The 12,789-nt window shown below is 43.7% G+C and overlaps 1 protein-coding gene across 1 annotated transcript in view; it reads left to right on the forward strand.

Annotated features, from left to right (window-relative positions):
* myo15aa (myosin XVAa) overlaps positions 1 to 12,789 on the forward strand; it is a 31,634-nt gene that overhangs the window by 16,868 nt on the left and 1,977 nt on the right. Inside the window, exons 35-63 of the mRNA XM_076752254.1 lie at positions 1,192 to 1,327; positions 3,627 to 3,691; positions 4,138 to 4,254; positions 4,382 to 4,436; positions 4,757 to 4,904; positions 5,016 to 5,109; positions 5,291 to 5,411; positions 5,569 to 5,684; positions 5,900 to 5,959; positions 6,173 to 6,248; positions 6,401 to 6,516; positions 6,696 to 6,814; positions 7,107 to 7,248; positions 7,983 to 8,094; positions 8,275 to 8,349; positions 8,882 to 9,084; positions 9,429 to 9,553; positions 9,662 to 9,725; positions 9,817 to 9,889; positions 9,990 to 10,063; positions 10,212 to 10,294; positions 10,387 to 10,517; positions 10,621 to 10,715; positions 11,114 to 11,191; positions 11,333 to 11,429; positions 11,517 to 11,677; positions 11,891 to 12,024; positions 12,220 to 12,353; positions 12,562 to 12,695. Of these exons, the coding sequence (XP_076608369.1) occupies positions 1,192 to 1,327; positions 3,627 to 3,691; positions 4,138 to 4,254; positions 4,382 to 4,436; positions 4,757 to 4,904; positions 5,016 to 5,109; positions 5,291 to 5,411; positions 5,569 to 5,684; positions 5,900 to 5,959; positions 6,173 to 6,248; positions 6,401 to 6,516; positions 6,696 to 6,814; positions 7,107 to 7,248; positions 7,983 to 8,094; positions 8,275 to 8,349; positions 8,882 to 9,084; positions 9,429 to 9,553; positions 9,662 to 9,725; positions 9,817 to 9,889; positions 9,990 to 10,063; positions 10,212 to 10,294; positions 10,387 to 10,517; positions 10,621 to 10,715; positions 11,114 to 11,191; positions 11,333 to 11,429; positions 11,517 to 11,677; positions 11,891 to 12,024; positions 12,220 to 12,353; positions 12,562 to 12,695 (3,138 nt within the window). The remainder of the gene's footprint in view (positions 1 to 1,191; positions 1,328 to 3,626; positions 3,692 to 4,137; positions 4,255 to 4,381; positions 4,437 to 4,756; positions 4,905 to 5,015; positions 5,110 to 5,290; positions 5,412 to 5,568; positions 5,685 to 5,899; positions 5,960 to 6,172; positions 6,249 to 6,400; positions 6,517 to 6,695; positions 6,815 to 7,106; positions 7,249 to 7,982; positions 8,095 to 8,274; positions 8,350 to 8,881; positions 9,085 to 9,428; positions 9,554 to 9,661; positions 9,726 to 9,816; positions 9,890 to 9,989; positions 10,064 to 10,211; positions 10,295 to 10,386; positions 10,518 to 10,620; positions 10,716 to 11,113; positions 11,192 to 11,332; positions 11,430 to 11,516; positions 11,678 to 11,890; positions 12,025 to 12,219; positions 12,354 to 12,561; positions 12,696 to 12,789) is intronic.

Raw genomic sequence — 12,789 nt, forward strand, 5'->3', positions numbered from 1 at the left:
ATTGTTTGATCCGCTGTAAAACATCTCAATCTGACGTAGGGGCTGAATTTATATACCTTCCTCGTGAGCAGCTTTGAACATGTTTTAAAGATCCACAGCAAGTTTCCACCCTCTTGGATCAGCTGGAAAATGCTTTGTCACACATCTGAAAACAGGCTGTTGCATCTATAGCAATAAAATGAAACATACACATTACTGAAGCCGTAATATTAGTCCAAAAACATCATATATGAGTGTAAAAGCATTTTACTGCAGAATGAGTGCTTTGAGTGAGTAAATGAGTGAGAAAATAAACTTGTACGCAAGTAAGATTTTGAATGCAGGACTTTTACAGTCATTCGTCTCATTTCAAGTTGACATTTTCGAGGTTAATCACTTCATTGATAAAGTGGGGAAACAACAGACGAATACTCCCGATTAGCTGCGACTCTGAGGTGCATAAAACTGTCTGGTCGTGCTGCCTCCACCTGATCTGCCATTTGAGTGTGAATGGATCAGAGCGTTGATGGATGGATGGAACATGTGATCCATGGCCTCTGTTTGTGTATGAATGGAGCAGACAGGAGGGATGATTAGGTTACTTAGCGACTTACCGTATTTGACTGCAACAGCAGGCAGCACACATGCACGGCTCTGTGGGATCACTGTCCCAAAAGGCCCCATCATTGGGAGGAAACAGGAAGAAAGTCAGGTCTCAAAAACACTATTTCAAAGTAAAACAATATAAGATTTATAGTTGGTATTTTACAAGCATCCACTGCAGAAATAGTGTCCTTGAATCCCTTGTTGTAAGATTTTCTTTGGTTTTTAATATGTGCGTATATGACTTCTTTTTTTGCCTTTTTTGTGCAGTTAAGCATTTTTCCAGGGGAAATAGATATTTGGTTTTGCTGTGTTGGCACAGCGGGGTGTGTTATATTGGAGAACATTTCATTGGAGACTCATGCTCCTGCTGGAGCTTCTCCTCTAGGGTGTACGGTACTTCCTGCAGAGTATTCGGTTCCTGCGGCTCTACTGACTCACTCACAGAGGGTCTGAATCAATCCACCCCCTCTCCTTCGTACCCTCTCCTTTTTCTAACATGCACACTTCTTATCCTACTCTTCATGTCTTTCACACTTTACTTTCTCAACTGCGACCGTCCTTTCCCATCAGCTGAATCTCTGTTGCCTGCTTCTCTCTGGCAACCAGGACATGGAGAAGTCTGGAAGTTTGTCGGCGAGGATGAAGGGAGGAGGAGGTATAGGCATCACAGGAGGAGGGAGAGGAGAAGGGGAGAGTCATACGGCCCCCAGCCGGCCTTATCCACCAGGAATCCACCCTGGAGGTAAAAATTTGGTGTGTGTATCCTCTTAGTGAAGCCCAGTGTTAGTGCAGATTGTCTATTGTCCAAGTTTTTTTTAGATTTGTGTTTATGTTATTTAACATTGTGTGTTTCCTCTGTGCTCTGCCTTCATCTGTCATTTTCTATTACTCATCAATAATTCAGTTTGTTCTTAGTTGGTTCTAAATCCTTGGCATTAGCCTCAGGTTAATCGATAGTTCACACTCTTCCTCACTTTTAGAGCTTCCTCCTGAATGCTAAAGACTGTGCAACTTTCAAATGTTTTGGGCTTTAAACCTTCACTTCAATGGCAGTTATTGACACTGAAGTAAACAACTAAGAGACAAATAGACCTGAAAACTGCAGAAATAAAAAAGCAAATAGTTCAATGCAGTTTAACAAACAGATGAAAGACAATAGATTCTAACAACGAAAGATCATTAGCGATATATTTATTATTGTATCTGTTTCCTGTTGTTTAAGGCTGAGGACTACAGTGACACTGAACAGGAGTGGAAGTGTAGAAGTGTAAAGGTTCAAGTGGACACTTCAACCTTAATCTGTGACTTAGATGCTGTAACGAGCGGTCTGACCTCATAGATTATGCATAGGCAGCCATTCACTGTAACCGCACATGACTCCTTTACTCTCTATAGGCGTCTGTCACTCTCATTCATTCTTTCTGCAGGCGGTTTCGTGTGTGCGACTCTGTGACTGTACAAACCTCACATCTCACTATCACTCACAAATTTATGAGATTCTAAACATCTGTAAAGGTTTATTGCTCTTTTCTCCCCTCATTCAACCTATCTTTGGAGAATGTGCGGTGGATATTTTCAAGTGTCTTGGCACGTCAAGTTTTCTGTGTCATTGGACAGTATGCATCTCTCCCCTGTTGGACGAGGTGCAGCAGTGTTGATGCAGTGTTGCCTATGCATCTCACATAGAGCTGAATGGATAGGCTACCAATATTTTGCACACCGATGTGAAACATGTTTTGGATCTAAACTTTCAACTATGATATTTAATCTTATCTTGAACTTGTTAGCATGCTAACATGTCCATTATCTTTTTGCAGTTAGCTGGCCGTAAACAAAAGTGCTAGGCAAAAATGATGGCGCCAGATGAAAAGTCAGTAACATTTTGTGCAAATCCATGAGACAGATGTCAGGTTATTTCACAAAGCGACAACTTTATCCTGCAGGTAGATCTGAAGGAAAGTCATTTAAATTTATCCTCAAGGGACCTTTAATATCTGTACCAAGTTTCATGGTAATCCATCCAATAGCTGTCAAGACATTTCACTTTGAACCACATTTGTGAGCCTCATGGTGGCACTGAGGGGAAAGTCACAGGGTCACTAAAGTCATTGGGCTTTATTGAGTGTCTGTGCAAAAGTTAATGGCAATCCATAGTTGTTGAGGTGTTAGTATAAGGCACAAAAATGTGCTTTCTCACAACATTCCTATGTCGTATCAGCACTGATTTCTACTATATTGCTAAAATGTCCAAAACCTGGCTGTTGAAGAATCTTTCTCTTGCTCTGAAGTCCTGATTAGCTCATCTGGTCCTTCCTGCTCAGGAGAAAAATACCAGTGAAGTCCATTTAAAACCGAGTCCTGGAAGCAGCAGTGTTCTAACCCTTACCTGTTCCTTGCCTGTCGCTCCTCAAGCTGTGCCAGTGCTTCCAGTAGCAGGAGGAATGATGCCACCCATCCCTGCCATGCCAATCCCCTCCCACCACCATCACCACGAACAACACCACCAACAGCAGCAGCAGCAGCCGCAACCTCAACAACAACAGCAGCAGCAGCAACAATACCACCAATACAACCGTCCCCCACAACCCTACCACCAGGAGGCTTCCTCTACCACCGCCCCTGCCACACATGTAGCACCCACCCCCTCACCCGCTCGTGCCCCCACAGCTGACAGAGATGCTAATGTAGCCTCCCATGTCGCTAGTGTCCCCGGTTTGCCCGGGGTGCCCTCGCTCCCTGCCACGTCTGTGGTTCCAGGCTTGCCTGTGATGACAGGTGTGCCAGGTACAATAATCGGGTGGTGCTAGGTTTTCCAGCATGTTTGGCCTGAGGTGTGCGGCGTGGTGGAGTTGCAATAAATTACGTGTATATAAAATAAAAGCCATATCCAACCTTTTTATATCTTGCAGTTTGTGGTGAGGTTGCAAACTTCCTCTGTGTGGTGTGTTTCAAGCGGTGGGTGGTGTCTACTCAGTGAACTGTGTGCTTCAAAATCATCTTTACTTTACAGTGTCTGTGTTTCTGTGTTTCTTTTTGTCTAGGATCAGAGCAGGCTGTACTGACTCAACAGCAACAGGCCATCATCAACCAGCAGGCTATCATCCTGGTTTGTAACATATCCTTCATCTGAGCATCTTAATGCTACTGTTAGTGTGTTTGTCTGTTCGTTCAAATGTTACAAGTCAATATGAGTTGAGTTTAAGTCGGTGTCAATACATGCTGGCAACGTAGTAGCCACACACCCCTACGTAATGCTGACGTATGACCTTAAAACTGTAATATTCAACTTTGTCGAGTATCAAAGAAACAGCTCACATTTTGGTAAAAGCGGTAGCTCTCCTGATGAGAAGATTGATACCACTCTCATCTGAGCACAAAGACATACACAGGAGGACACCGATTCTACCAAAAGGAAGAAAATCCACCTCATAAGACTTATTTCAAATCTCACTAATTAACATTTTAGGCATTTTTTGTTTCATTCAATTCATTCTTTGCAAGAGAGTAACATTTAGTCAGTGGTGAATCCCACATCCGCATTGACTGTTGCAGGCGCAGCAGATGACCATGCAGGCTATTGCGATCCAGCAGCAGATGTTGTCTTCCTTCCCCCCTGTTGCCCCGGCCCCCCAGTCACCTCCCTTACAGCATCATCACACACACAGCCCTGTGAGTAGGCACGCACATACGCATACACTGGCTGTGTAGGTGCTTGAACATGCATATGGATACACCTGTCAGCATGTACACAATAAACACAAAGTGATCGCTGTTGTCACTTCCTGTTTTTCTGCAGACCAGAGAGAGTGAACATTTGCCATACAAGCCTGCTGCTGTTCAGCGAAAAATGAGTATGTTTTCCAAAATTGACCAGATCTATTGCGTGAATGCTATGATTACAGTGAAGCTTCAGGATGCTGCATGCTTTTTGATGGGTTCCCTGAATCTGAATGTTACTAAATACTCAAAAAGGAGCAGAAAAAGTATATCGATGCACTGAAAACCCACTGCATCAAATTAAAAATGTGGGACTGAGTAAAGGAAATCCATAAATATCACTTCAAAGGGGTCCCCTTGTGCCTGAGGGGTTAAGACTGTTTGAGTCTGATTGGGGATCTGTGTGGTATCTATGTGATCTATGTGTATTTCTTTTCTCAATTCAACATTCCAGGTCCAACACGTGGGCCCCCTCCTGAGGATGTGGTCCGATCCTCTCCTAGTAACACAGAGCGCATGGACCCCAGCCATGACATCAAAGACATCATCAAACAGCACCAACCTGCCGCCACAACGACTTCTGCTGGACCTGCCGCACAAAGGTAGCACACATGATTCCCTTACCTACATATTGATAAAAGTACTGTGTCTACTTATTTTTTTCTTATCCTGTGTGTGTGTGTGTGTGTGTGTGTGTGTGTGTGTGTGTGTAGGAAAGGTGATGGAAAGATGTTTGCAAAGAAGCCGGACCCACATGATGAAGCTATGGAGATCCTTAAAGATCAGATGGCAAACCCACCACAGCCGGTACCCTGACAAGGCACCCACCATGCACACACACACACACACACACACACACACACACACACACACACACACACACACACACACAATGTGACTGTGTATATCCCCACAACATGAGGAAAACATGGCCATGCAATCATAGTAATATCATAAAAATAATATCTGACCTTTTTTCATGTCTCAGAGTCAAAAGAAGCCTCATTCTGTCCAACATAAAGAAGAGGGAGGACTTAAGGTTTCCAAGACGATCAAGTCTCGTCCTTTGGGGCCAACTAGCTCTAACATAAGCCCCGCCCCTCCTCCAGGTGAACTCTTCATATGTTAATGTGACATAAATCCACAGTAATAAACAGCAGAACAACAGCACTCTGAATCAGTTCACACTTGCATGTGAATGTGTGAGTGAAGTAAACCCCGTATGCGTGTGTGTGTGTTTGTGTGTGTTTACATGTGTGTGTCCAGTCTCCAGAGAGTTGCCAGTAGAGGAGGAAATCATTCAGACTCAACTCCACAGCAGGACCAGTGATGAATATTACACTTACTCCAACGTCCCCTGGAAGCTCTACATGAGGAAAGAGGTGTGTTTCATGAGCACACAAACACATGAATGGACAAAAGTAATAACTCATATTACCCTAAAATTTAATTACTCCAAACGACACACACTGTAAAAACATGTCTGCTCATACATCTTCTTGTACTGAACATTAAAAACATTACAACGCTCTAATATCATAATGTTTTACAATTATTTACCAAAGTAAATATTTCCTTTATTGATCTTTGTCTGTAGGTTTTCTATCCTAAAGAGACCTTCAACAACCCCCTGATTCTGGACCTGATCTTCAGACAGGTTCAATTATGTATTCATTATTTATTTACATTGTCTTGCTCTTCCATTTATTTTGTGTTAAAGGAGCTTTTAGCATAAAGCTGCACCAATGCACCATATATCACACTTTTGGGTACTTTATGATCTAATATTTATTCACAGCAAGAATAAATCACCCCCAAATGATTTCCACTTTAGCATAGTCTTCTTCCTGAATGTGTTTGTGTTCTGCAGGTTGTACATGACACCTTCTCTGAGGCCTGCATCCGTATCACCCAGGATGAGCGACAGAAGATGAAAGCCTTATTTGGTATGAAAGAACACATATCTCTAAGGGGTTTTACTCTGTGTGCAGTGGCTCATAGACCTGAGACAGTGTTCCTCTGTACACTTACAGCATGTGGCACATTTTTCAACACTTCACACTCTGGATTCGATCACTTAAATCACTTTTTTTGGCAGCTGAGAACAAAGTGGATCAGGCTTCAGGAACGCATGATGAGAGCGTGAAGAAGAAAGTGGTTTCCATGGCGAGAGACTTGTGGGACATTTACTTCTCCCGCCTCTTCCCAGCCTCTGTGAGTTCTTGTCTTTTTCTTATACGCAAGTTAAACTGACAAGTGCATAATTAGCCTAAAGCAGCCTGCCTCCTTCACTTGGCTTGATAGGTTCTTACTCAACCAATTGTATGTCTGCCTATATTCAGTTTCATTTGTGTGTGTGTGTGTGCGTGTGTGTGTGTGTGTGTGTGTTCCAGGGCAGTGTGGGGACTGGAGTGCAGGTGCTGTCTGTGTCCCATAAAGGCATCAAGCTGCTGAAGATGGTGAGGAGCAGCTCTACTGCTCCAGACTACTTCAGAGTGCTGAGGCCTTACAGGTGAGCCTCATAGACTGGACAAAAACATGGACACAGTGTGTATGTGGTGACGGCCATAGTATCGGTTGTTTTTCAAGCCTTCATGTGGCTTTATCGAAACATCCATTCAAAAGAGGGAAACATTAGAAAAATGTGAAATTAGCTGCTGATAGTTGTCTAAATGAGATGACAACACCAAGTCAAGTGACCTTTTTAAACATTGTGTGTCAGATGCTGCAGTGACTTCACCCCTTTCTCTTTGCCTGTAACTTAATTTTGACTTCCCGGTTGTTGCTCATGATTTCCTGCGCAGCTACTCGGACATCCTGTTTGTGTCGATTCCATCGAAGAACATGCTGGAGTTCAACCTGACCAACGAGAAGCTCATCCTGTTCTCGGCCAAGGCCCCGCAGGTCAAGCACATGATCGACTACTTCCTCACTGAGCTTAAGAAGGTCAGAGGGCATCACTATGTGGTAATACATGCAAGGCTGTTGGTGCTATGGTTTGGTGTTTTGGTATTATGATGTGTGTCCCTTTTTAAAATGAGAAGACATCTAATTTTCAGACTAGACAGGTCAAGATTGTCTTATTTGTCACCATGCATTGAGAACATATTCATATTATTTTTAGCTGAGCCACAAATGTATGCTCTGCTAAACTGATTTGGAGACCAGTAATCATAATATTTGTATGTCTTTCAAACTCCACCAAGCTTTCAACAAAAAATATGAATCTCAATCCCAATCCAACATAACCAAACATCAACAGGGTTATTTTGTCAGGGCCTCCTCCTCTCTCCAGAGCCACAGAGGACATTAAACAGCTGTTAAACGAGCTGAGTAGGACTGATCTTCAAGTGTTAAATTGATGGAGTGTCCCTTTAATACATTTCCAGTGTCTTATTACAGTGTGCTGTATGGTTATTTTGCATTTAAGTTGTGCTAAATATGATAATTTTTTGCATTTATTTGAATTCTTTGATGTACAAGCATGATTGTCTTAGTTTATATGGCTGTAACATAAATGGAATCTGTAAGTCAACGCACACAAAGTCACACCAGCAAACACATGAATGTAAACTAGCGATGGGAGGGATGTGATATGTATGTTTTTGGCTCACGCCTTCTCTTTAGACCACTGGGGATTTCACAGCATGTCATTGTCAAACATATCACGCCTCTGTCAGGACTCCGAGTACGTGGTGGCGGTGAGGAACTACATCACTGAGGACAGGACTCTGCTCAACTTCCACAAAGGAGACATCATCAGGCTGCAGCACATGGACGGGCTGGAGGCCGGTGAGACGCACACTCAAAGACACACAAAACACAGTGAGGACTAGCACAGTGACGTCTTCGTAGACCTGCTTCCTGCCTCTGTAAGCCATGTACAATGTGTCTCTGATCCTCTGTGGCTCACGCCGTGTCTGTCACGCTGTGTGTTTGCGTATATCCGTGTGTGTGCGCGTGTGTGTTCAGGCAAACATTACGGCTGCATAGTGAGGAAGAAGGTCATGCTTCTGGAGGAGTTAAAGAGAGACACCCCTGAGTTTGGTGGGTTTGGCAGCGCTGTTCCAGCCTGCTGGGATATGCTGTGTGCATGTCTGAGTGTGTATGTCCATGTGTGTATGTCTGCCCATGTATTACTTACATTGTGGAGACATAAATCTGTTTCCACAGTCACATTGTGGGGACTCGCCATACTTGTGGGGACAAAATGCAGGTCCCCATAATGTAAGTCGTTAAATTTTAGGGTGAAGACTGGGGTTAACGTTTGGGTTAGGGAAGTAGTGGTTATGGCTATGGTACGTCTCCAGGAAATGAACATAAGTCTATGTAACAACCCCAAAAATGATGAAAACCTAACTTGTGTGTGTGTGTGTGTGAATTTGTTTGCTTTGCTGTTTTCTTTTTACTAGTTGGTTTGGGTTTGTGTTTTTTAGTGTTTTTTTTTTTTTTTTAGAAGAGCCTTAATTTTAATTTTCCCTGTCTTGCATGTGACAGTTTTGGGTTTGTTTGTAACACTTTGTATACTTCTTCTCTTGCATAGGAGCCTCTCAGTGACTTTATGTTTGTGTGTGTGTAGGCTGGCGGTTCGGGGCTGTGTATGGAAAATCGGGAGTTTTCCCCAGTGAGTACGTCCGTCCTGTGGCTGCCCCGGACTTCCTGGTTCTGCCTGCTGAGCGTGTGGAGCCTCGAGACAGACAGGGACGAGTGGCTGCATCTGCTGCTATCGCGGTGGCGATGGGCTCAGCGGTAGCTGCCCATGAGCTCGACCTCTCCACAGAGGTGCAGACCAGGAAGCTGTTTAATCGCATTACAACACCATTTATCTAATCTGCTGTCTAACAAAGAAACGTGATGCTAATTTCAGCTTCCACAGCACATCAGGGGAACATAAATTTCAGGCTCAGAGCAAGAATAACTTAAAGATTTCAGCACAAACTATACCCCTATATTATGGTATCAACTGCTGTTTATACAGTGTATGTTGGAATATTTTGGTTTGCAGAAATGGAAATATTCTGTAGATAATTACATCTTAAGAGCTCCTTTAAGTGGCGCTGCTGCTTACAGTAGCTTCTCACTGCTGTGTGTGTGTTCGTGTGTTCGTGTGTGCATGTGTGCATCAGGTAGTAAATGAGATGTACGGAGACAGCGTGAGTGTCGACCTGGACGATCTGCCCCTGCACAGCGGCCAGTACCAAATGGCTGAGTTTGCCAAGAAGTACTTTAGAGAGGCACAGAGGAACAGAAGGTCAGACACACAACATACATGTGCCAAAATAATGCGAACATGTGTAAAAATGTCTTCACTTTCAGTGTCTACAGCTCAGATTGTTTGCTGACTGTATTTTGTCTACAGTGATCAGAAAGCCAAAAAGGGGAAGGAGGGCAGAGACCCTGTTGACATGGTTAAATTCTCTAAGGTAAAAAGTGGGATGAATGTCAGAGATGTTAGCATCTTTTGTAGTCTTTTATATGTTATCTTAATTTTTGCACCAATATATTTTCCTCCAGTCTCCGATACAGGAGTCTCTGATCGACTTCTCTGACAGCGGGATGAACAGAGTGGCGGCTGATATCTTCTTAGGTGAGTATGACTTATAGTTTGCTGTTGTAGAAAGAAATACAGGTCTTCAGATCAGATTTATGAGTTAATTTGCATCCATGGCTGATTGTTTTACGTCCAGCCATAATGAAGTTCATGGGAGACTTCCCACTGAAGGGTCAGACTGAGCAGGACCTGGTCACTGCTATACTGAAGGTACACACGAAAACACACACACATACAATATAAAGATGATAAAGAGACAGGCTGACTTACACATGTTGTGTTAAAGCTAAGCCTGAAAGATTCTCCAGTATGTGCGTGTGTCGTCACAAGCTTCATTTGAATGTGCTCGTGCCTGTAGTTAAGCGGCGACCATGGCCTGATAAAGGACGAAGCCTACTGCCAGGTGATGAAGCAAGTTACTGCCAACACCAGCTCCAAACCGTAAGGCTCCTCTGCATCTTACGTCACAGGCTGATAGATGACTGAACCAGCGCTGGCGTGGCTTTAATCTGCGTGTACATTTTTTGTTGTAGGGACAGTTGTCAGAGAGGATGGAGGCTGTTATACATCCTGACGGCTTTCCATCGCTGCTCTGATGTTATGAAGCCATTTCTGTTGAAGTTTCTGCAGGATGCCTGTGTCAGCCCCGGGATGCAGTACCAAGGTACACCATCCATCGACAACTTAACACATCACACTCATCCATCCATCACGATTCTTTTTGACCATTGATCTGAGCGGTGATTGGTTGCTGCACTTATTGGCAGGTATTGCCAAGGCATGTGAGCAGAATTTGAGGAGGACTTATCAATATGGCGGACGCATACAGTATCCCAACGGCATGGAACTCAAAGCTATGCTGGTTAGTCTCCCACTCAGCCGTGCAGTCTTCTTATTTATGGCTTATACTTGTTTCTAATGTTAAAATATGCACCAAACCAAGAAAGGAAACCACGAGGGAAATGACTAAGGGAGCTCATCTTTTGTCTTTAATTTCTCTTGTGTAGTTTTTATTTTTACTTCTATTCTTATTTTAGCTCTTTATAATTATTTTTCACTCTCTCTCTGCATCTGTACGTGTTTCTGTCCTTTTGTGTCAAATATGTACATTGTTAGAATTACTATTTCTAATTTTATAGTAGTATTGATACTTTTCTACTTCTGTCATGTTTGAGCATGAGTTTGTTTAACAGCTGCTCTCAGTAACAGCTGCACGCACCATGCTGGTGTTAACCCCTGCGATTGGTCGATTGTGTGCAGGCTGGGCGGAGCTCCAAGAGACAGCTGTTCCTGCTGCCAGGTGGGATCGAAAGGCACTTGAAAATCAAGACATGTTCTGTGAGTGGCACGCACGCACACATACACACACACACGCACACACACACAATAGCTGGAGTGAGGCTGACTGTAGTTTATACATAACCAAAAAGCAGATGCTGCATTCAGGGGTCAACATGATTCAGGATTTCTTTGCTTCAGGTTGCTTTGGATGTTATCGAGGAGCTTTGCTATGAGATGGGGCTGCACAGGGCTGAGGCTTTGGATGAATATGCCATCTTTTTGGTCACACACAGAGGTAACGAGAATTTCGCTCATCGCGGTGACGACCTACAACGTAAACACTCTAGACATACAGCAATAACTGAAGTGTGTGTCCGGGTAGGTCAGAATGTGCGGCCCTTGAACAAGCGTGAGTACATCCTGGACATCGCAACAGAGGCAGAGCCAGTGGACACCAACTACAGCCTGTGGTTCAGGAGGGTCATATGGAGTCTGGCTCTGAAACTTGACAATGAACTGTATGTCACCATGCACTACAATCAGGTAGACACCTGTCGTTCATACAAAGCCTTGAAAGTTTGGAAAATGCTTCATTTGAACTGTTTCAGGGTTTGAATTTGAAAATACTCCTTGAAAAATATTTGATTTTCAACATGGGAGATGTGTCAAGATTTTAAAATTCCTTCCACAAAGTGAGAAGTGAGTTACAGTAAAATAAACACAAACAAATCTTTACTGTCAATGTCTCTGTTCAAGGTGTTGCCAGACTACCTGAAGGCCTTGCTGAGTGTGGTTCCTCAGGGGAAGGCCAGCGAACAGCATCTGCAGCAGATCGCCAGACTGGCTGCCCTACAGCACCGTGCCAAGGACACCATCTACCTGCCCACCCTGTAAATACACACAGACATGCTGTACACAGATAGCATTGATTACACCAGGCCATATGTTTAACACTACTAGCACCACGGATACTTACTTTACACACATAGGCTAATGAAACAGACAAAACCAGTGAGCATGCACATGTAATATATAACTGCCGCCTCTGAGGTATCACCGATTTGCTTTTGTGTGTGTGTTTTTAGCCGTGAGGTGCAGGAGTGCGTCCCTCCACCGTTCTACAGTAAACAGGGTTCACAGCCATGGCTGAACATGACAACTCAACACATGCAGCAGGTCCAGCCCTTAAACCCACACCAGGCCCGCGCACAGTTCCTTGGTAAGACTCCGTGTTTGTGTGTGTGTGTGTGTGTGTGTGTGCAAAAAGACACAACTTTGAATCCTAAATAATTGTTTTCACTGTTATTAACAGTGCAGCAAAGCAGATCTTAGAAAACTCTTCTGGAAAGTAATGACGATAATAATTGATCCAAGATGTGCTGATTTGTTGTCGCCTTGTTTTTTTGTTGTTTTTTTGTTTTGCCCAGGTCTCGTCAGTGCCTTCCCCATGTTTGGCTCCTCCTTCTTCTACATCCAGAGCTGCAGCTCTGCCTCCATCCAAGCCCCCTGCATCCTGGCTGTAAATCTGAATGGACTGCACTTTCTGAACAAGGATACTCATGTATGTCGCAGACACATCATCACACACGCAAGACTCCCTCCACTCAAACACATGCAGCCTGTTTAATGTTGCATGCTTCACATTCAACATTCAT

The sequence above is a fragment of the Chaetodon auriga genome, chromosome 16 (assembly GCF_051107435.1).
Source record: "Chaetodon auriga isolate fChaAug3 chromosome 16, fChaAug3.hap1, whole genome shotgun sequence".
NCBI lineage: Eukaryota > Metazoa > Chordata > Actinopteri > Chaetodontiformes > Chaetodontidae > Chaetodon > Chaetodon auriga.